The following is a 23,355-nucleotide window of genomic DNA, read 5'->3' on the forward strand; positions in this document are numbered from 1 at the left end:
CAGTTCTTTTGGAGCTGGCCAACAATGTACCAATTTATTTTTTTTAGTAGTGCAGCCCGTGATAAAGAAAAGCAGAAAGTCACTAAGGACAAAAAGATTACTGTGAGCTCCTCCTCATTGTACTTAAATTCTGTTTAGGATGAGATAAAAGGGAAAAGAGCTTCAGCCTTTGGAGATCTAGAAATTTGGGCAAATTTTCCAAATGTTCATCTGGATGAGTAAACTGTCACATTTCCAGATTGAAGAACATTGCTTTTTATTCTGCCTGGACTAGTATTAGGGAAAACCTTCAACTGAAAAAGTTACCTTATAAGAATTATATCCAGAGTATCATATTTAATTAATTTTTTGCTTACCCCAAAAAATACTCAATTATCAATGTTTTTGAGCAAAAATAAGGCAATAGGTCAGGCTTTAAAAATAAATATAAGACTATAAAAGATGTATGTCTTATATCCTACCATGGTAAATGGGGCAATGGTAAAGGAGAATGCAGAGAGGCCTCCTTCTCGTGTACAGAATTTCTATTATTGATTTATTATTGTCTCACACACATCAACCCTTGAGGCAGGAAAGGTGTGTTCATAGAAAGCAACTTACCAGTGACCATGCCAGGAACGTTCAAATATACTTCACTATGACATGGTAAGAATACAGTAATATTAATATAACATTGACAGGAATTCAGTAAAGTTAGAAATCTGATAATAGTAACAACCATCATTAATTAATGAGTCCTTGTTATATACCAGGCACTGTGTTAGTGCTCTCTGTCTTTGTTTCTCTCTCTCTCTCTCAGAAACCACACATATTCATATATATTTATATAAAATGATCATACAATTCCAGCAGCCACATAAAAGTTTGGAAGCATTTTCCCTCTTTCCTCTTTTTGAAGAAATGGGGAAACACAGGCACAGACAAATATGGAAACTTTACAGCATTCACGCAGAGGATGCAGAATGGAGCCTGAATTAAAATGCTCCCTCGGATAGAAGAGGCTTCATTCTTCTTTCTAGAAAGACTGTGGTGAAGGTCCTGGATTGTGACAAATATGCTATTTCCTCTAAACCCAGACTCCCTCCTCTTCAAGTAGTTTGAACCCTCTTTCCTACCCCGAGACCTGTAGATTATGCCTCCATCTCTCCCATCCTTGCTCTCCACTCAAAACGTAAGCTGCTGTCTTCGTTCTTTCTGTTAGTCCATGCTGCCTCCTAAATGTCTCCACCATAATCTCTCTGGAACACCATTCCATTCTCATCAACTCCCGCCACATCCTCTACCTCACACACCTCGACTTAAGTGAGGCTTCTATAAAGACACTGCCCACCTCCCACCTCCAGCAATTGCAAAGGGATGCTTCTCAGAGTTGGAGGCTTCTTGGGGTTGGGAGGAGAGGCCAGTGTTCTCCACCCTCGGTGCAGTTCCAGACCATTCCTCCTATGTAACAAACCCTTTCCCTTGAGGCTGACAACATCCAGCCATGTGACCCTGTACTTCTTTCTCACACTCCTTCGCTTTTACTGAAGACATTGAAGCTTTTTCTATATTCCAAGTTTCACCATCATTTTTGTATCTGGCACACAGTAGTTGCTAAATTATATTATTAATAAATTCACAATCATTATTCCTAATAAATTATGTGTGATATACTCACGATTCATGGTGAAATGACCGTGAATCTCAAGACGAGAGTTGAAAAGGACAATGAGGACACCCCTTTCCATACTCTGAACTCTAAGTTGCATGATCTTGTCAATCTCAGGATTGTCAGCCATCCACTTTCACAGCCAAATCCTAGACATGCTGGAACTTTGAAATATTAAATTATAATACCACATACATACACACTTACTCCAAACCACATTCCTCCAGCCATCACTCGTCACCTCCACTCTGCCTTTCTTCATTTTATTGTAAAGAATGAATTGGGTTATTGTGACAATCTTTATCAGTATTCCCATTACTCTACTACTTTGTCTTTCTACTGTACGTCCTGTGGAAAAAGATTTCACATCACAATCCACCAGACTGTCTTCTGATCTCCTCCTACACAAACAACTCTCCTACAGATGGAGAAACTCATGTAACTGCATTAAAAGTTCCTTTGAAAGGCATAGTTGCCAAATTCAATTGGAATACCACCTGGTATTTCTATATTTTCCTGGGCAACTTTCTCTTTCACTTCCCACGAGCATATTTCAAACCTCTATTGTGGTTTAGTTTTCTTTATCACATCACTATATGAAAGTGTAATTCATTTATTCTGCACTTACTTATTAGACATCTGTAATGTGCCAGGCAAAGGGTGCTAGGTATTATGGCAGAAAAAAGTATAACATTTGTCTTTGTTCCCTCTCACTTCTGCCTTCATTCCTGAAAGCACTCACCTATGTCTGTGCCCACCTTGCCAATGGGAAGAGATATCTCCCTCCGTGCCCAACCATTCTACCTGTACTCTGTTAGCTCAGCCGTTAGCTCAGTTAGCTTATTCCTCTCCCTCTCTCCACCACCTGAAAATTCTCCAGGTAGTGGAGCATTTTCCCAGCTCTTCTCCAGCAACACTTACACTTATTTCTATCCTATCTTTAACCAATCAATATGACCACTCTCAACCATATGTTTGCTTCTAAGTATTTCCCTATATCTTCTAAATTCTTCAGACCCGCGGTACAGTTGCCACGCTCCCCTCCTGGTTCATTTCATTCTCTCTCCAGCCTCCTGCAGTTTGGCATCTTCACTCTTGTACTGCAGTGTTTCCTGCCAGGGTCAACAAAGCCTCTTTATTGGAAAATGCACTGGGCACTTACTTTCTTCAGTCTTTGAACTCTGCAGGCATTTCTTTTCTTTTCTTTTTTTTTTTTTCTTTCAGATGGAGTCTCACTCTGTCTCCCAGGCTGGAGTGCAGTGGCGCAACCTCGGGTCACTGCAAGCTCCACCTCCCAAGTTCACACCATTCTCCTGCCTCAGCCTCCCGAGTAGCTGGGACTACAGGCGCCCGCCACCACGTCCGGCTAGTGTTTTGTATTTTTAGTAGAGACGGGGTTTCACTGTGTTAGCCAGGATGGTCTCGATCTTCTGACCTCATGATCTGCCCACCTCGACCTCCCAAAGTGCTGGCATTACAGGCGTGAGTCACTGCACCCGGCCAACAGGTATTTCTTTTTTTTGTGGGTTGGGGGAGACGGAGTTTCGCTCTTGTTGCCCAGGCTGGAGTGCCATCGTGCAATCTCAGATCACTGCAACCTCTGCCTCCCGGGTTAAAGCTATTCTCCTGCCTCGCCTTCCCGAGTAGCTGGGATTACAGGTGCCTGCCACCACGCCTGGCTAATTTTTGTATTATTAGCAGAGACGGGGTTTCACCATGTTGGCCAGGCTGGTCTCGAACCCCTGACTTCAGACGATCTACCTGCCTCAGCCTCCCAATGTACTGGGATTACAGGCATGAGCCACTATGCCTGGCCAGGCATTTCTTTCTATAAACCATGTACCCTGCCTCTGGCCCACCCGAGGCTCCTGGTCTTTTCCCACTCACCTCTATGGTCAGTTACTCGGCCTGTCATGACATGCGATGCTCCTCCAGGTTCGTTCTTCTCTCCTTAAAGTTTGTAGGTTCCATGGATGACATCATTTACTCCCTCAAATCCAAGTACATATTTTATTTGTGTGAATCCCCAATAAGTAAGTTCCTATGGACAGAGGCTGTGCACGTTCGTTGTTTTAGTCCTGACACCTATCACAGCGTGCCTGACAACCCAGTACCCAGCAATACAGAAAAATGCACAGACTGAATAATACAAGAAGTTGTAACCAGGATGACCCATTGAAAGTGGAGTGTATTCTTTCACTCAGTATTCACTGGGAATGGACTATACACGAGTTCCACTGCTTGGGTTGGGAATTCAGTGAAGAGCAAGAAAGACAAACTCTCTAGCCCCTGGGACTTACATTGTAGCAAGGGAGATAGTCATTAAACATATATACTATATATGGTGTCAGACAGTGACAAGTGCCATGAAGAAAATAAAGCAGGGAAGGGAGTTAGAGAGGGATAGAAGGTAAAAGTGGGCCAGCTACTCAAGGCAGTCTGGGAAGGAAGGCTTTTTGGTGGCATTAACCCTGAAGAAATGGATGTAATGAGAAAAGCCCTAGCGGCTATTTGAAAGAAAACCATTTCAAGAGGAGGAAATGGTAAGTACGGTGAAGTGGGAAAGGCTTTGGGGTATTTGAGGAGCAGGAATCAGGCCAAAGGGATTGGAGCTGAAGTTCTGATTCTAGATAGAATATAGGAGGCAGTGGCACTGCATCACTCCCACTGGAACAAGTCGTTCCAAAAGTAAAGAAATTGGAAATGTAGTCGTTTTAAAGGTATCAGAGAACTGTGGTGGATAGATGATTAGATGGACTACAAGTGAAGTTGAGATGACTCCCTATTTCAGGTTTCTGTTCAGACTTGCCCTAAGCTGAGGTGTTTTGCCAGGGGAAAGAGAAGACAATAGAACTTACTTTCTATGTAGCTTCATTGAAGTATGACTCATGCACCATACAATTCACTCATATAAAATTAACAGTTCAATAGTTTTTAGTGTTTTAGAGATACGTGCAACCATCACCACAGTCAACTTTTGAACATTTTTATCACCTCAGAAATAAAAGCCATGGCCGGGCGCAGTGGCTCACGCCTGTAATCCCAGCAGTTTGGGAGGCCGAGGTGGGCGGAGCACCTGATATGTTCGAGACCAGCCTGGCCAATATGGTGAAACCCCATCTCCACTAAAAATACAAAAATTAGCCAGGCGTTGTGGCACGTGCCTGTAGTCCCAGTTACTCGGGAGGCTGAGGTAGGAGAATTGCTTGAACCGTGTACTCCAGCCTGGTTACAGGGAAAGACTCCGTCTTAGGAAAAAGAAAAAAGAAAAAAAAGCCACATGCTTCAGCTATTACTTCTTGTCTTCCTAAGCAGTAGCTAGGCTACTTTCTCCCAGTAGGTTGTCCTGTTGTGGACATTTCATATGAGTGGAGTCAATAACATGTGGTCTTTCGTTACTGACTTCTTTCAGTTAACAATGTTTTCAGGGTTCTCCATGTTGTGGCATGTATCAGCTTCTCTTTCCTTTTTTTGTGAATAAAGAAAAAACAAGATTTAACATTTTAACCACTTTCAAGTGTACAGTACAGTACTGTTAACTGTATGCAAGTTGTTGTGCAATAGGTCTCTGTAACTTTTCCATCTTGCAAAATGGAAACTCTATACCCGTGGAAAAACTCCCAATGGAAACTCTACACCCGTGGAAAAACTCCCAATGGAAACTCTATACCCGTGGAAAAACTCCCCGTTTCCCCCTCTCCCCAGCTCCGGTGCTCACATTCTACTCTCTGTTTCTGTGAATTTGATTACTTTAGACAACATATACACAGGGAATCAGGCAGCATTATTCCTTTTATGACTAACATATTTCATGTAGCACAATGTGCTCAAGGCTTATCCATGTTGTAGCATACGATAAGATTTTCTTCTTTCTTTAGGCTGAATAATATTCCAGTGAATACATGATTTATACATTAATGTATAAATACGTGTTTATATGCTAATTTGTCAGGAGATATTAGTGTTCTTCCAACTCTTGGCTGTTATGAATAATACTGCAATAAAGATGAATGTGCAAATATCTTTTCAAAATCCTACTTAAAATTTTTTTTTTTGTATATATTCAGAAGTGGGATTGCTGGACTATATGGTGGTTCTGTTTTAAATTTTTGGAAGAACTTCTGTTTTCCATAGTGGCTACACCATTTTACATTGCCACCAACAGTGCACAAGGGTTTCAATTTCTCTATATCCTTGCCAGTATTTCTTAGTTTCTGTTTCTCTTTTGTTTTTTGATAGTGATCTCGCTAAGAGATGTGAGGGGACATCTCACTGTGGTTTGATTTGCATTTCTCGGATTAGTGATAGTGAACATATTTTCATATGTTGGCCATATTGATGTCATCCTTAAAGAAATGTCTATTCAAGTCCTGTTAATAGGGTTTTTTTTTTTCTGTCTAGTTTTGATGTTGTTGAGTTGTAGGAATTCTTTATATGATTGGATATTAACCCTTATCAGATACATGGTTTGCAAATATTTTCTTCCATTCTGTAGGTTGCCTTTTCACTCTCTTCATTATTTCCTTTCTGTGCAGAAGATGTGAAGTTTGATTTAATTCCATTTGTATATTTTTGCTTTTATTTCCTCTGCTTGTGGTGTCATATCCAAGAAATCATTGCCAAATCCAATAACATGAAGCTTCTCCCTATATTTTTATCTTACTAAATAATTTTATAATTTTATAAATTTTAGTTTTATAATTATACTTTTATAAATTACAGTTTTATAATTTTAGGTCTTACATTTAGGTCATTAATCCATTTTGACTTGTTTGTTGTTTTGAGGCAGGGTCTCTCTCTGACAACCAGGCTGGAGTGCAGTGGCATCATCACAGCTCACTGCAGCCTCAATCTTCTGGGCTCAAGCAATCCTCCCGCCTCACCCCCCACCTCTCCCAGTAGGTGGCACTACAGGGTGCACGCCACCACACCCAGGGATTTTTTTTCATTTTTTGTAGAGACAGGGGTCCTCAGCATTGCCCAGGGCTCGAGCTATCCTCCCGCCTCAGCCTCCCAAAGTGGTGGGATTACAGGCGTGAGCCACTGTACCTAGCTGTTAATTCATTCTGAAATGAGTTTTGTGTATAGGTACAGGACGGTAAGGGTCTAACTTCATTATTTTACATGTGAATATCAAGTTTTCTCAGCACCATTTGTTGAAGACACTATCTTTTCCTCATTGTATAGTCTTGATGCCTTTATGGAAGATTATTTGACCATATATGTGGGAGTTTATTTCTGGGCTCTCTATCCTGGCCCACTGGTGTACACGTGTGTCTTTATTCCAGTATTATGCTGTTTTGATCATTGTAGCTTTACACTGTTTTTTGAACTTGAGAAGTGTGAGACCTTAAGCTTTGTTTTTCTTTCTCATAATTGTCTTGACTATTTGGAATACTTGAGATTCTTAATGAAGTTTGGAATTTTTTTCTATTTCTGCAAAAAAATGAGATTTTTTTTATCTCAAATTATTTAATTATCTGCAAAAAAAAAAAAAATAAGATTTTTATACTGACTGCACTGAATCTGTAGATTTGGAGGGTAGTATGAGCACTGTAACCATATTCTTTTCCAATCCAGGAACATAGGATGTCTTTATATTTATTTGTGTCTTCATTAATTACTTTCAGCAATATTAAGAGCATTCAGTATACAGGTCTTTTGCATCTTTGGTTAGGTTTATTCCTAAGTATTTTATTCTTTTGATGCTGTTGTAAAGGGGATTTAAAAACATTTCCTTTTCTGATTATTTATTCTTAGTGTCTAGAAATGCAACTGATTTTTGTATGTTGATTTTGTTTCCTGCAACTTTACTGAATTAGTTTATTAGTTGTAACAGTTGTCTGTGTGTGTGTGTGTGTGTGTGTGTAAAATCCTTCAGGTTTTCTACATATAGGATTATATCATCTGCAAACAGAGATAATTTTATTTCTTCTTTTCAAACTTGAATGCTTTTTACTCCTTTTTCTTGTCTAATTGCTCTGACTAGAACTTCCAGTACTGTGTTGAATAGAAGTGGCAAGACTGGGCATGCTTGCCTTGTTTCTATTTGTAGAGGGAAAGCTTGAGTATGATGCTAGCTATGGACGTTACCTATAGGGCTTTTAATATGTTGATGTAATTTTCTTTTATTTCTATATTATTGAATTTTTTTATCATGAAAGGGTGCTGAATTTTATTAAATGCTTATTATTGCACTAATTGAGATGACCATGTGATTTTTTTACCTTTCTTTCAGCTAATATAGTGTATTGCACTGACTAATTTTTGTATGTTGAACCATCCTTGCATTCCAGGAATAAATAACACTTGGTCATACTGCACTGCTGAATTAAGTTTATGGTATTTTGTTGAGGATTTTTGCATCAATATTTAGCAAGATTATTGGTGTGTAGTTTTTTCGTGGTGTCCTTCCTTAGCATTGGTATTAAGGTAATACCGGCCTCATAAAATGAGTTTGAAAGTATTTTTTCTTTTGAAAATATTCAGAAGAGTTTGAGAAGGAGTGATGCTAATTATTCTTTAAATGTTTGGTAAAACTCATCAGTGAAATCATCTGTTCCTGGGGCTTTTCTTCATTGGGAGATTTTTGATTACTAATTCAATCTCCTCAGTTGTAGATGTGTTCAGATTTTAATTTCTTCACAATTCAGTCTTGGTAGGTAGTATATTTCTAAGAATTTATTTCTTCTAAGTTATCCAATGTACTGGAGTATAATTGTTCATAGTAGTCTCTTGTAATCTTTTTACTTCTGTGTCCTCATTTTTAATGTCTCATTTCTGATTTGTGTTACTTTAGACTTCTATTTTCTTAATTATTGAAAGAGTTTGTTAAATTTTTTATTTTTTTAAGAAAGAAACTCATTGTTTTTTTATTGTTTTGATTTATTCTCTATTTCATTTATGTTTTCTGTAGTCTGTGACCTTCCTTTTGCTGACTGTAATCTAGGACCTTCCTTTCACTAACTTTGGATTTAGTTTATTATTCTTTTTCTAGTTCTTTGAGACACAAAATTATCTGCAATTATTGATTTTGGATCTTTCTTCTTTTAAAAATATAAACATTTACTGCCACAGTTTTGGTGTATTGTGTTTTCATTTTCATTTGCTTTAAAATACTGTTAAATAGTGATTTCTTGACTCATCAAGTTGTTCAAGAGTATATTGCTTAATTTCCACATCTTTGAGAATTTTCCAGTTCAGAGTTTTCTAGTCCAGATTTCTAGTTTCATGGTGATTAGAAAATATGGTTGGTATTCTTTCATTTTTTTTTTTTTTTGGAATTGTTAAAACTTGTTTTGTGTCCTAATATGTGCTCTGTCTTGGAGACTGTTTTATGTGCAGCTGAGAAGAATGTGTATACTAACATTGGGTGGAATAATCTTTATATATCTATTAGGTTCAATTTGCTTATAGTATTGTTCAAGTCCTTTATTTCCTTTTTGTTTTTCTTTCTGGTTGACCTATTTATTATTGAAAGAAGAGTATTGTATTCTCCTATTTTTTTTAAATCTAATTCTTCCTCTAGTTCTATCAATGTTTGCTTCATGTATTTGGCTGCTCTGCTGTTTGATGCATATATATTTATAAATGTTGTATTGTGAATTGACACTTTTATCAATATGATGTGTATTGTTTTTCTCTTGTGATAGTTTTTAACTTAATGTCTATTTTGTCTGATATATGTATGGGCACCCTTGCTATTTTGGTTACCTCTTGCATGGTATATATTTTTCTATTCCTTCATTTTCAGCCTATGTGTGTTTTCAAAGCTAAGTGAATCTCTTGTAGGTAGCATGCATTTGGATTTTTAAAACATTGATTCTGCCACTCTGTCTTTTGATTGCATAGTTTAATCCATTCACACTTAAAGTAATTATTGATAAGGAAGGGCTTACTGTTGCAATTTTGTTAATTGTTTTCAATATGTCTTAGGGTTGTTTGTCCCTCTTTTCCTCTCTTGCTGCCTTTTGTGTTTCATTGATTTTTTTTTTTTTTTGTAGTGGTATGCTTTGAGGCCTTTCTTATTTTCTTTGGTATGTCTTCTATAGCAATTTTCTCCGTATAAAACATTTTATAGCTATAACTATTTAAACTAAAAATTTTATTCAATTGCATACAAAACCTCTACTCTTTTACCTCCAATTCACCTTACATTATCAGTGTCACAAATTATACTTTTAATATTTTGTATCCATTAATGTAATTTAATAATTATGGTTATTTTATGCTTTTATTTATACCTGATTTAAAAGTGATTTATGGACCACTATTGTAGTATGACAAGATTCTGCTTTTTTTTTTTTTTTTGACAGAGTCTCACTCTGTCACTCAGGCTGGAGTGCAGTGGTGCAATCTCAGCTCACTGCAAACTCTGCCTCCTGGGTTCACGCCATTCTCCTGTCTCAGCCTCCTGAGTAGCTGGGACTATAGGAACCCGCCACTATGCCCTGCTACTTTTTTTTTTTTTTTTTTTTTTGTATTTTTACTAAAGACGGGGTTTCACCATGTTAGCCAGAGTGGTCTCGATCTCCTGACCTCGTGATCTGCCTGCCTTGGCCTCCCAAAGTGTGGGATTACAGGCGTGAGCCACCACGCCCGGCCTAGATTCTGCATTTGACTATACGTTTACCTTTACCAGAACCTTATACTTTTGTATGCTTTCAAGTTGGTATCTAGCTTTCTTTTATTTCAACTTGAAGTACTACTATTAGTAATTCTAGCAAGGCAGGTTAATGGTGATGAACTTCTTCAGCTTTTGTTTATCTGGGAAGGTCTTTATTTCTCCTTCATTTTTGAAGGACAGATTTGCTCTGTATTCTTAGTTGGCAATTTTCTTTCTCTTTCAGCCCTTTGAATATACTGCCCCATTCCCTTTCAGTCTGGAATGTTCCTGCTGATGAGTTTGCTGATAATCTTATGAGAGTTCTCTTGTATATAAGTCACTTTTCTCTTGCTGCTTTCAAGATTCTCTGTCTTTGACTTTTGACTGATTATAATGTGTCATGGTGTTGGATCTTTAGGTTCATCTTAGATAGAGTCCTTCAAGCTTCTGAAATTTGGTTGTCAGTTTCCTTTTTCAGATTTGGGAAGTTTTCAGCCATTTCTTCAAGTAAGCTCTCTGCCACAGGCTACTCTTCCTTGTGCAGTCTGTGGACTCAGTTGTCATCTGCCACCACTGTCTACTTATCTTTCAACTGCCACAAATGGATTCCAAAAAAATCTCCAAAAGAAACTGTTACTATGACAAGATGGCCAACTAGACACAACCAGGAAGCTCTGCTCCCACTGAGAGAGACCAAAATATTGAGTACACCAACATATTTTGAGCCCATCTTCCGAGAGAAAATACTGAGAGTCATTAAAGAGGTGATGCAGACAACAAGGCTGAAGAGGGAGGAAGCTGGGAACCCTGCACAGGATACTTGCGTGACAGGGCTAGTTCCCAGACCTGAATGTCTCCTGGGGAAGGGATAAGTGAAGGGATGGAGGGACAGGCCACTCTCACTGTGGACCTCTGGGATCCTAGGTACATAGAACTTCACATTCTCCATGGACATATGAGCTGCCAGGGGGATCTTCAAAGAGAGTAGGCAGAGACAGGGCTTCACTGGCACGGAGTCCAGGAGCTTTTGTACATGTGGCAGCTGTGGCAGAGCATGGCCTAGACACCCATCCCCTACAGCTCCCCATCTCCGTATAAGCAACTCTAGCCTCAGCTGATTGCTGGCCCAGGAGAGAGTGTGGCTGGCTTTCTTGTGGGACTGGGAAACTTTTTTTTGTAGACCCTCCTGCCCACCAGCAGGACCCCTGCCTAGCCACCCTGTAGGAGGTGTGCACAGGTACTTTGCCTGAGTACCTTCCTGGTGGCCCGGGAGCACTTTGGATCCCCCAGAACAGCTAGGACCCAATCTCAAGGGTCTGGAGGATGAAGCTGAAATCAGTCCTAGCCCCCCAAAAACTACACAAATACATGGAAATTGAACAACTTACTCCAGAATAATGCCTCAGTGAACAATAAAATGAAGGAAGAAATAAAAAAATTCCTTGAAATAAATGAAAATAGGGACACAGCTTACCAAAATCTCTGGGACACAGCTAGAGCAGTATTAAGAGGCAAGTTTCTAGCACTAAGCACCTTCAGCAAGAAATTAGAAAGGTCTCAAATTAACAATGTACCTTTGCATCTAGAGGAACTAGAAAAAAAACAAGCCAACCCCAAAGTAAGCAGAAGATAATAAATACCTAAAATTAGAGAACTGAATGAAATTTAGACACAAAAATCCATACAAAAGATCAATGAAGCAAAGAGTTTTTTCTTCAAAAGAATAAACAATATTGGCAAGGTGCAGTGGCTCACGCCTGTAATCCCAGCACTTTGGGAGGCCGAGGCGGGAGGATCACAAGGTTAGGAGATTGAGACCATCCTGGCTAACACGGTGAAACCCCTTCTCTACTAAAAATACAAAAAAAATTGTGCCGGGCGTGGTGGTGGGCGCCTGTAGTCCCAGCTACTCGGGAGGCTGAGGCAGAAGAATGGCATGAACCCAGGAGGCGGAGCTTGCAGTGAGCCGAGATCACACCACTGCACTCCAGCCTGGGTGACAGAGGGAGACTCCATCTCAAAAACAAAACAAAACAAAAACAAAACGAATAAACAAAATCAATAGACCACTAGCTATGTTAATCAAGAAAAAAAGAGAAGATCTAAATAAATATAATCAGAAATGACAAAGAAGACATTGCAACTGGTCCCACAAAAACACAAAAGATCCTCAGAGACTGTTATGAAGAGCTCTATGTACACAAATTAAGAAAACCTAGAGAAAATGGATAAATTCCTGGAAACACACAAACTCCCAATATTGAACCAGAAAGAAACTGAAAACTTGAACAGACCAATAAGTTCCAAAATTGTATCAGTATTAAAGAAACTGCCAACCATAAAAGAAAAAAAAAGAAAAAGAAAAAAAAAGCCCTGGACCAGATGAATTCACAGACAAATTCTCTCAGAAATAAAAAGAAGAACTCAGACAAAAAAAGAATACCAATCATATTGAAACTATTCAAAAAAATTGAAAAGGAAGGGTACCTCTCTAACTTATCCTACAAAGCCAGAATCAGTCTGATACCAAAATCTGGCAGAGACACAACAAAAAAAGAAAACTTCAGGCCAATATACCTAATGAACATAGGTGCAAAAATTCTCAACCCAATACTAGCAAACTGAATCCAGCAGCACATCAAAAAGTTAATTTACCACAATAAGGCAGGCTTTACTCCTGGGATGCAAGGCTGGTTGAACATATGCAAATCAATAAATGTGATCCACCACAGTAACAGAATTAAAAGCAAAACCATATGATCATCTCAGTAGATGCAAAAAAAGCTTTCAACAAAATCCAACATCCCTTCATGATAAAAGCCCTCAACAAACTAGGCATCTAAGGTACATACCTCAAAATAATAAGAGCCATCTATACCAAACCCATCATACTGACTGGGCAAAAGCCAGAAGCAGTCCCCCTAAGAACAAAAACAAGACAATGATGCCTACTCTCACTGCTATTATTCAATGTAGTACTAGCAATCCTAGTCAGAGCAATTAGGCAAGAGGAAGAAATAAAAGACATCCGTGGCTGGGCATGGTGGCTCATGCCTATAATCCCAACACTTTGAAAGGCCAAGGCGGGCAGATCATGAGGTCAGGAGATCAAGACCACCCTGGCTAACACGGTGAAACCCTGTCTCTACTAAAAATACAAAAACAAAACCAAAAAACAAACAAACAGAAAAGACGCCACATAGTAAAAGAAGAGGTCAAATTGTCTGTCTTCACTGACAGTACGATTTTCTCTTTTTTTTGAAACTGAGTCTCCCTCTGTTGCCCAGGCTGGAGTACACTGGCACCATTTCACCTCACTGTAGCCTCTGCCTCCTGGGTTCAAGTGATTCACCTGCCTCAGCCTCCAGAGTAGCTAGGATTACAAGCATTCACCACCATGCCTAGCTAATTTTTGTATTTTTTAGTAGAGATGGGGTTTCACCACGTTGGCCAGGCTGGTCTTGAACTCCTGACCTCAAGTGATCTGCCCGCCTTAGCCTACCAAAGTGCTGATATTACAGGTGTAAGCCACCATGCTTGGCCACTGATAATATGATTCTATATCTAGAAAACCCTAAAGACTCTGCCAAAAGGCCCATCAAACTGCTAAATGACTTCAGGAATGTTTCAGAATACAAAAATGATGTACAAAAATCAATAGCATTTATATATATAACTGAGTACCTCAGCCTCGAAATACATTTTTAAACTATTTTTTCCCTCTCCTTCCTAATCTCAGAATGTAGCCTTGTAGTGTAAGATTCGTTACGCCCTTTCCCAACAGACATATCTGTGCACAGTGCTTGCCCATCTAACTATGTGCTTGCTTAGAAATTCCAGGAGCCAATTTTGAAGCAAATAAGGCAGAGAGACCCAGCCGCAGATCTTCCCACTCAAGGGGAGTTATGCCCAAGTCAGGATGATGCAAATCAGATCTCTAGATGGGCGATGACTTGAGATAACTATGGGAACAAGACATGCAGCTATGCACTCCCTTTTCACTACTCATGTTCATATCCCCATACCTTTTTCCTTCTTAAATCCCTTCACTCAGCCCAGAAGGCTGAGATGGCTCTTTTAAGGCTTATGCCCAGACATTCTCCCATCTGCTAGCATTTGACCAACAAAAGTTGCTTTCCTTTCACCACACCTCAGTTCTCATGCTTTGACTTCTGAGAGGAGAGCAGCTGGATTTGAGCTGGTTACATACACACCAATAATGTTCAAGCTGAGAGCCAAATCAAGAACACAATCCCATTTACAGTAGCCACACACAAAAATGAAATATCTAGGAATACAGCTAATCAAGAAGGTTAAAGATCTCTACAAACCTGACAACGTTGGTGTTGTCGTGTTTGGAAGTGATAAACTAATTAAGGAAGGAGATACAGTGAAGAGGACAGGAGCCATTGTGGACGTTCCAGTTGGTGAGGAGCTGCTGGGTCGTGTAGTTGATGCCCTTGGTAATGCCATTGATGGAAAGGGTCCATTTGGTTCCAAGACCCATAGGCGAGTTGGTTTGAAAGCCCCTGGAATCATTCCTTGAATTTCAGTGCTGGAACCAATGCAGACTGGCATTAAGGCTGTGAATAGCTTGGTGCCAATTGATCATGATCAGCGTGAGCTGATTATTGGTAATGGACAGACTGGGAAAATCTCAATTTCTATTGACACAATCATTAACCAGAAATGTTTCAATGATGGATCTGATGGAAAGAAGAAGCTGTACTGTATCTATGTTGCTATTGGTCAAAAGAGATCCACTGTTGCCCAGTTGGTGAAGAGACTTACAGATGCAGATGCCATGAAATACACCATTGTGGTGTCAGCTATGGCCTCGGATGCTGCCCCACTTCAGTAACTGGCTCCTTACACTGGCTGTTCCATGGGAGAGTATTTTAGAGACAATGGCAAACATGCTTTGATTATCTGTGATGACTTATCCAAACAGGCTGTTGCTTACCATCAGATGTTTCTGTTGCTCTGCCAACCCCCTGGTCATGAGGCCTATCCTGGTGATGTGTTCTACCTACACTCCCGATTGCTGGAGAGAGCAGCCAAGATGAACAATGCTTTTGGTGCTGGCTCCTTGACTGCTTTGTCAGTCATAGAAACACAGGCCGGTGATGTGTCTGCTTACATTCCAATGAATGTCATTTCTATCACTAACAGACAGATTTTCTTGGAAGCAGAATTGTTCTACAAAGGTATCCACCCTGCCATTAATGTCGGTCTGTCTGTGTCTCGTGTTGGATCTGCTGCCCAAACCAGGGCTATGAAGCAGGTGGCAGGTACCATGAAGCTGGAATTGGCCCAATATTGTGAGGTCACTGCTTTTGCCCAGTTCAGTTCTGACCTCGATGCTGCCACTCAACAACTTTTGAGTTGTGGTGTGTGTCTAACTGAGTTGCTGAAGCAAAGACAGTATACTCCCATGGCTATTGAAGAACAAGTAGCAGTTATCCATGTGAATGTAAGGGGCTATCTTGAGAAACTGGAGCCCAGCAAGATTACATAATTTGAGAATGCTTTCTTGTCTCATGTTGTCAGCCAGCACCAAGCCCTGTTGGGCACTATCAGGGCTGATAGAAAGATCTCAGAAGAATCAGATGCAAAGCTGAAAGAGATTGTAACAAACTTCTTGGCTGGATTTGAAGCTTAAAATCCTATGGATTCACATCAAATGCCAGTTCAGTTTTGTCATTGTTTATTCTAGTAAATTAGTTTTATTTGTGAAAGGGTTACTCTCATACTCCTTATGTACAGAAATCACGTGAAAAATAAAGATTCCATAATGTGAAAAAAAAGATCGCTACAAGGAGAACTGCCAATCACTGCTGAAAGAAATCACAGATGACACAAATAAATAAATTTTTTAAAAATTCCATGCGGATGGATTGGAAGAATCCATATTGTTAAAATGGCCATGCTGCCCAAAGCAGTTTAAAGATTTAATGTTATAACCATCAATGTCAGTTTTCACAGAACTAGAAAAAAACTATTCTGAAATTCATATAGAACCAAAAAAAAGTCCGAATAGCTAAAGCAATCCTAAGCAAAAAGAACAAGCCTGGAGGCATCACACTACCCAACTTCAAACTATACTATAAGGCTACAGTAAGCAAAACAGCTTGGTACTGATACCAAAAAGACAGATGAATGGAACAGAATAGATAATCCAGAAGTGTTTCTATACCTATAGCCATCTGCTTTTTGACAAAGCCCACAAAAAATGGGAAAGGGACACCCTATTCAATAAATAGTGCTGGAATAACTAGCTAACCATATGCAGAAGAATGAAACTGGACCCCTACCTTTCATCATATACAAAAATTAACTCAACATGAAGTCAAGATTTAAATTTACAACCTCAAACTATAAGAATCCTGGAAGAAAACCTAGGAAAAATAGTATTCTGGACATGAGCCTTGGCAAAGAATTTTTGGCTAAGTCCCCAAAAGCAGTTGCAACAAAACCAAAAACTGACAAGTGGGACCTAATTAGATTAAAAAGCTTCTGCTCATCAAAAGAAACTGTCAGTAGAGTAAACAGACAACCTACATAATAGGAGAAAATATCTGCAAACTGTGAATCCAACAAAGGTTTAATATCCAGAACCTATGAGGAACTTAAATCAAGAAAAAACAAACAAACAAATAACCTCATTAAAAAATGGGCAAAGGACATGAACAGATACTTCTCAAAAGAAGACATATAAGCGGCCAACAAATGTATGAAAAAATGTCCAACATCACTAATCATCAGAGCAATGCAAATCAGAACCACAGTAAGATACCATCTCACTCCAGTCAGAATGGCTATTATGAAAAGGTCAAAAAACAACAGATGCTGGTGGGGCTGTGGATAAAAGGAATGCTTATAAACTGTTGAGGGGAATGTGAATTGGTTCAGTCATTGTGGAAAGCAATTGAAGATTTCTCAAAGAACTTAGAACTACCATTTAACCTACCAATCCCATTATTGGGCATATACCCAAGGGAAAATAAATCATTCTACCAAAAAGACACATAGACTTGTATGTTCATAACAGCGTTATTCACAATAGCAGAGACATGGAATTAACCTGGGTACTTATCAACAGTAGATTGAATTTTTAAAATGTAGTACATATACACCACAGAATACTACACAGCCATAAGAAAGAATGAATTCATATTCTTTTCAGAATCGTGGATACAACTGGAGTCCGTAACCCTAAGTAAATTATTATAATATAGGAATGGAAAACCAAATACAGCTTGTTCTCACTTGGAAGGGGAAGCTAAACACTGAGTACACATTGATATAAATATGGTAACATTAGACACTGTGAACTACTAGAAGGGGCGGGAGGGGGGATGGGTTGAAAAACTACCTGTTAGGTAATATGCTCACTACCTGAGTGATGGAATCTATATCCTAAACATCAGCATTACAGCACATACCTGTGTAAAAAACTTGCAGGTATATCCCCTGCATACAAAATAAAAGTCAAAATTATTTTTTTTAAAAAGAAATTGTTGTCATTACAGGAAGTGGTAGATAGTTTGGGTTTCTAGGCTGTTTCTGAATCATAGGGGAGTCCATGTGATTCTGTTTGACATAAGTATCCCTGCTCAAAACATTCTGGAAGGAATCAACTTCATACATGGAGACATCTGTCATCTCTCTGAGGTAGAGAAAGCCTTCCAGGATATAAATGTTACTTGTATGTTCCATATTGTCTTTTATGTTATGTCGGGGTGGAAACAATGGAATAAAAAACTGGTTGAAGAAATCAATGTGGCGGGGGGACACAGGCAATGTCCTCCAGGCTTGCAGGAGGATAAGAGTAATAAAATTAGTTTACACTAGTGCTTTTAATGCATATTTGGAGGTGAAATGGTCAGAAATGAAGATGAATCTCTGTATTTCTTAACTCTTCACCTCTATAGCGATCACTACTCTCAGACAAAATTGACTGTGGACAAAAAGATGGTGGAAGTGAATGGTGTTTTTCCTCCCCTACATCCCTAACATCCTGAATCCCTTCCCTTAAGTCTGTGACCACTGGGATACTTGGTCCCACTAGGATAGCTTTTTTCCACTGTGATTCCTCATCTACATGTTCAGTGTTGTCAGAAGAATGATGTTCTTTTCCAGATAGATGAATTACACAGCATTTAAATTTATCTTATTTCATTTTTTATGAGAAGTTATAAAATTGGAATAAAAAGCAGAAACAAGGAAAGGGATCTTCTGAAGTATACATTTTATAAGATCCAAGGAATTAGTACCTGGAAAAATAAACTGTAATATTTAAAATTAGTTTATATATGGAGATAATTATGTTTCTTGCTAACATGCCTATCACCCTACTGATTCTCAATTTGAAATAAGCATTATAACTTTTATATGTCTGAATATGAAATTTTACAACTTTGACAGAAGAGGCCAGAGAACTAGCTTGCTCTTTTCCCACCATGTAGGAATAAAACAAGAAATCAGCAGTCTGCAGTCAGTAGTTACTGGAACTCAAATATAATGATGCCTTGATCTTGGACTTCCCAGCCACCAGAACTATGAGAAATAAATATTCCTTGTTTAAGCCACCCACTTTATGGTAATTTGTTACATCAGCCTGAACTGATTAAGACAAAAATGCTAAGAAACAGAAGGACCACAAAGTAAAATTCTGTAACTCATTCTGGAGTTTTAGATCTACTACAAAGCTCTAGAATCCAGTAGGTCTTCATGGACTGAATATAGTACCAGCAAGGGGGATGTGGACATGAGCCAGATCCTAACACAAAGGATATTTGCCCTCAAACCTCCTTTATGGTTCCTCCCAGGAGTGTGCAGCCCAGAATGAAGGTTTGATGGAGTGACTGGTGCCACAGGTATGAGCAATCGGTTCATAATTGGGGCAACAGTTTGGAATCAAAGAATCATGATTGTTCTTGTAAATTATACTTATGGACCAAAGAGGCACATTGGGCTCAGAACATAGCAATTTTTCTCCTAGGTCTGTCAGCCTGTATATCTTTTACAGGCCAGGTATGTCAAGAGTCTGCATGTGAGAGAGGTCTTAAAATCCATACAGTATACATTTTGTACACAATTTCAGAATTCATAACAGATTATGCTCAAGATACTGCATTTTGTCTAGTGTGTTTTTACATTATAATTTCACAGGGTAACAGCTTCTCATTTTCAATGCCAGGTTACTTTTATGTGATAGTCACATTTTGTACCAATCTGGTGTTCAGATTTTATATTGCTTGATATGATTTTTTTTTAAGTGCATAATCACTTTCTTAAAGTTTCTGTTTAAAAACTTACAGGAAGCATGACACAATATAAATTATATTAGAGATGGAATATTTAATATCCCCTAAAATACCAAATAACTTACCAGTATCCCAGTATTTAAATATACAGTTGATAACTCAAAGTAATTTATGACTGTTTCTTTGTAATCATTTTGATGTCACAGGTTGTTTAAGGCTTAATGATGATTAAGAACATTTAGTGAATTTATGCACACTTTAATGAATTGATTTAACATTTCAGCTGTTTATGTGCAAGGACCCATAAAATTATCAATTTAAATGACTTGAGAATTAAAATATAATAGTTTATTCTTGGAGCATTACTTTTTCTCTCTCCAGTTATTGATCAGGCTACCAAATGCTTTTTAAAAAAAATCTGTGTTTTAAATATTTTTATGTATTTACTTATTTTGAGATGGAGTTTCACTCTTGTCACCCAGGCTGAAGTGCAATGGCGCGATCTCGGCTCACTGCAACCTGCGCCTCCTGGGTTCAAGTGATTCTTTTGCCTCAGTCTCCTGATTAGCTGGGACTACAGGCGTGTGCCACTATGCCAGGCTAATTTTTTGTATTTTTAGTAGAGACGGGGTTTCACCTTGTTAGCCAGGATGATCTGGAACTCCTGACCTCATGATCTACCTGCCACAGCCTCCCAAAGTGCTGGGATTACAGGTGTGAGCCACCACACACAGCCGGCAATGTTTTTTAACTTGTAGTTTAGTCTTCAGACCCTCTCAAATTACTTACTGAATTAAAGTATGCCTTTTATAAGAAACAACATTCTAGTAATATAAAAAAAATTCGGATCTCTTCTTTTACTTTCCATTTAACTTCAGGTACATTTTGGAGGGCATTCTTGTGCTTGCTTCATGGAACCTCACTTGCTTTTAGGTGAATTCAAAATTCTGATGTTAATCCCTTGTATTAGGGTTCTCTTGAGGAACATAAGTAATAGGATATATGTATATACGAAAGAGAGTTTATTAAGGAGTATTGACTTACACGATCACAAGGTAAAATCCCATGATAGGCTGTCTGCAAGTTGAGGAGCAAGCAAGCCAGTGGTGGTTCAGTCTGAGTCCCCAAACCTCAAAAGTAGGGAAGCTGACAGTGCAGCGTTCAGTGTGTGACCAAAGGCTCGAGAGCCCCTGGAAAATCACTGGTGTAAGTCCAAGAGTCCAAAAGCTGAAGAACTTGGAGTCTGATGTTCGAGGGCAGGAAGCATCCAGCATGGGAGAAAGATGAAGGCTGCAAGACTCAGTAGTCCGCTCTTCCATCTTCTCCTGCCTCCTCGCTGGCAGCTGATTAGATGGTGCCCACCAGGTTGAGAGTGGGTCTGCCTCTCCCAGCCCACTGACTCAAATGTTAATTTCCTTTGGCAACACCCTCACAGACACACCCAGGAACAATACTTTGCATCCTTCAATCTAATCAAGTTGTCACTCAGTATTAACCATCTTCTTACTGAGCAGTTGACTCAATAACATTGCCAGAGAACTCTGTTAACAGAAGCATTGTTTGTTGTCCTAAGTCTGTCATAATATGCTGTATAACCTTTCAAGAAACATTTAAAATGTCCTCTTTCAAGCAATGAAATGTGTATTCCTTGAATTGAAAGAACTTGAGCCTCCTTGATGTGTTGCCTGACACGGTGGGAAAGGTGAGCCCCTGAGTGGGGGACTCATCCCGGATCCCATTCTCTCACAGGTTTGTGAAAGCGGAAGTCACTTTCCTTCTGACCTTGGCATGCATCCTGCTTCAAGAATGGAGCTGGAGGCATATCCATTCTGATTACAAAGAAAATTTAAGTCACTCTCCTACAGAATTTTAATTTCAATAATTGTTTTAGTAATTTGCAAGTATGTGGCATGTTTTGTCTTAACTAATAGAAAAAGTGTCCTTTTTCAAAAAGAGAAGTGTTAATATAATAATAATAGTAATGACTTCACAGGGTGTGTGTGTTGCGTTCCAAGCACTTTAAACATATGAACAATTTAATCCTCTCTTCCTGGGCGCTGCCTATGGAGGTGGCAGCCATCTCCTCCTTGGCATCATGGCCACCCTCGGACCCCTTGTGAAGGCCAAGATCATCAAAAAAAGAACCAAGAGGTTCATCCGGCACCAGTCAGACCGATATGTCAAAATTAAGCGTAACTGGTGGAAACCCAGAGGCAGTGACAACAGGGTTCGTAGAAGATTCAAGGACCAGATCTTGATGCCCAACATTGGTTATGGGAGCAACCAAAAAAAAAAGCACATACTGCCCAGTGGCTTCCGGAAGTTCCTGGTCCACAACGTCAAGGAGCTGGAAGTGCTGCTGATGTGCAACAGATCTTACTGTGCCGAGATTGCTCACAATGTTTCCTCCAAGAACCGCAAAGCCATCATGGAAAGAGCTGCCCAACTGGCCATCAGAGTCACCAACCCCAATGCCAGGCTGTGCAGTGAAGAAAATGAGTAGACAGCTCGTGTGCACGTTTTCTGTTTAAATAAATGTAAAAACTGCCAAAAAAAAAAAGAAATTTAATCCTCACAGTAGTCCTTGGAGGATGATATCATCCTGATTTTGCAGATGAGACCACTGAGGCACAGAAAGGCCAAGCCTTATATGGCAGAGCTGGGATTTGAACCCAGGATGTCTGGCTCTTCATGCTGTTAGTTCACATTCTTAACTGTGGGCCAGATGTATGTAATTGGCTATCAAACGTGGTTCTGACACAAAATTCTACATCTAAATTCCAGTGTCCATTTTACATTTCTGCTAACCTGACGGGGGGAAATCTTTTATTTTAATATGACCAGGGATCCACATTTTGAAAAATATCGCCAGTGCAGTCCTGACGGCCACTTCTTCATTCTTAAGCACCTGGGAGGAAACTGTTCAGAAGTGATTTGTTAACGAAATGGTAAAATCAGCTCTGCCCTTGCTGATGAGTCAAGAATAATTACCAACGACTGAGTCCAGCCTCATGACCACTTTCTTGAGTGACATTTAGTTTGCATCCTAATTTGAAGTTTACAATTCTGGCAAGATATTGGACAGCTGCGTGGATAATTTTGTTCACAAATATAGATGCAAAGCTCTATGCTGCGTTAAAGCTATTTTAAAGAGCATACTTTAGGACTAGTGTTTATTTCCTTGTGTCTAAATTTCCTGTTTTGCATTTGCTTCAGCTAAGATTGTTTTGGGCCAAACTTATCTTCCTACACAGACCCTTGGTATCATGTAAATCAAAATAGTCATTAAAACACAGGCATATCTAATTATATGACTCTTATTGTCACTACATTGAAGTTTTTCTAACATTCTTAAATTTTGTCTACATAATGAATATGTTTTTAACAGGAAAAAAAAAACTATATGTTTGATTGCCTGCTTATTTAAATAAAAAGAGAAAGAAGAGATAGAAGAATTATGTACTCTTTATTGGTTGCCAAACAATAAAAATATTTTTTTGGGGGAAAAAAGTAAACCCCATTGTTTCTTTGAACGTGCTTGTTCTTTCAGCTCAGTCCTAAGAGTGGATGATTACTGAGCACAGGGCCCTGAGATGAACTGAGGGACTCGCATCTCATTCAAGCCTCACAAAGCAGTGGAAGTATTAACGTTTCCTTCATTTTATAAAGAGCACACTGAAACTAAGAACAGTTGATTAGTTTGCCCAAGTTCTCAAGAGTAGTAAAATTTTAGCCATTAATTTAAAACAGACCATCTGGAGGTAGACTAGAGCTGAAAATGATCTCAATTAAAGGAAGGAATTCTGTCACTTTGTGGAGTTTTATGAAGAGAT

At 39.1% G+C, this 23,355-nt stretch overlaps 1 protein-coding gene, 1 long non-coding RNA gene and 1 pseudogene across 4 annotated transcripts in view; all 3 read left to right on the forward strand.

The window, feature by feature from the left end:
- LOC102137919 (uncharacterized) overlaps window positions 1-23,355 on the forward strand; it is a 226,383-nt gene that overhangs the window by 114,487 nt on the left and 88,541 nt on the right. The gene's annotated exons all lie outside the window — the stretch shown is intronic.
- Window positions 14,599-16,060, forward strand: LOC102123707 (ATP synthase subunit alpha, mitochondrial pseudogene; annotated as a pseudogene).
- On the forward strand, window positions 21,565-22,956 carry LOC102137287 (large ribosomal subunit protein eL32-like). Its single transcript, XM_065531104.2, has one exon. It carries the CDS (start codon window positions 21,618-21,620, stop codon window positions 22,023-22,025), a length of 408 nt encoding a protein of 135 aa, XP_065387176.1. The 5' UTR covers window positions 21,565-21,617; the 3' UTR covers window positions 22,026-22,956.

This window comes from Macaca fascicularis, chromosome 15 (assembly GCF_037993035.2).
Source record: "Macaca fascicularis isolate 582-1 chromosome 15, T2T-MFA8v1.1".
In the NCBI taxonomy this organism is placed as follows: domain Eukaryota; kingdom Metazoa; phylum Chordata; class Mammalia; order Primates; family Cercopithecidae; genus Macaca; species Macaca fascicularis.

Excerpts from the sequence above, each read along its gene's own strand:
- LOC102137287 (XM_065531104.2), top strand. The coding sequence starts at position 21,618 with ATGGCCACCCTCGGACCCCTTGTGAAGGCCAAGATCATCAAAAAAAGA.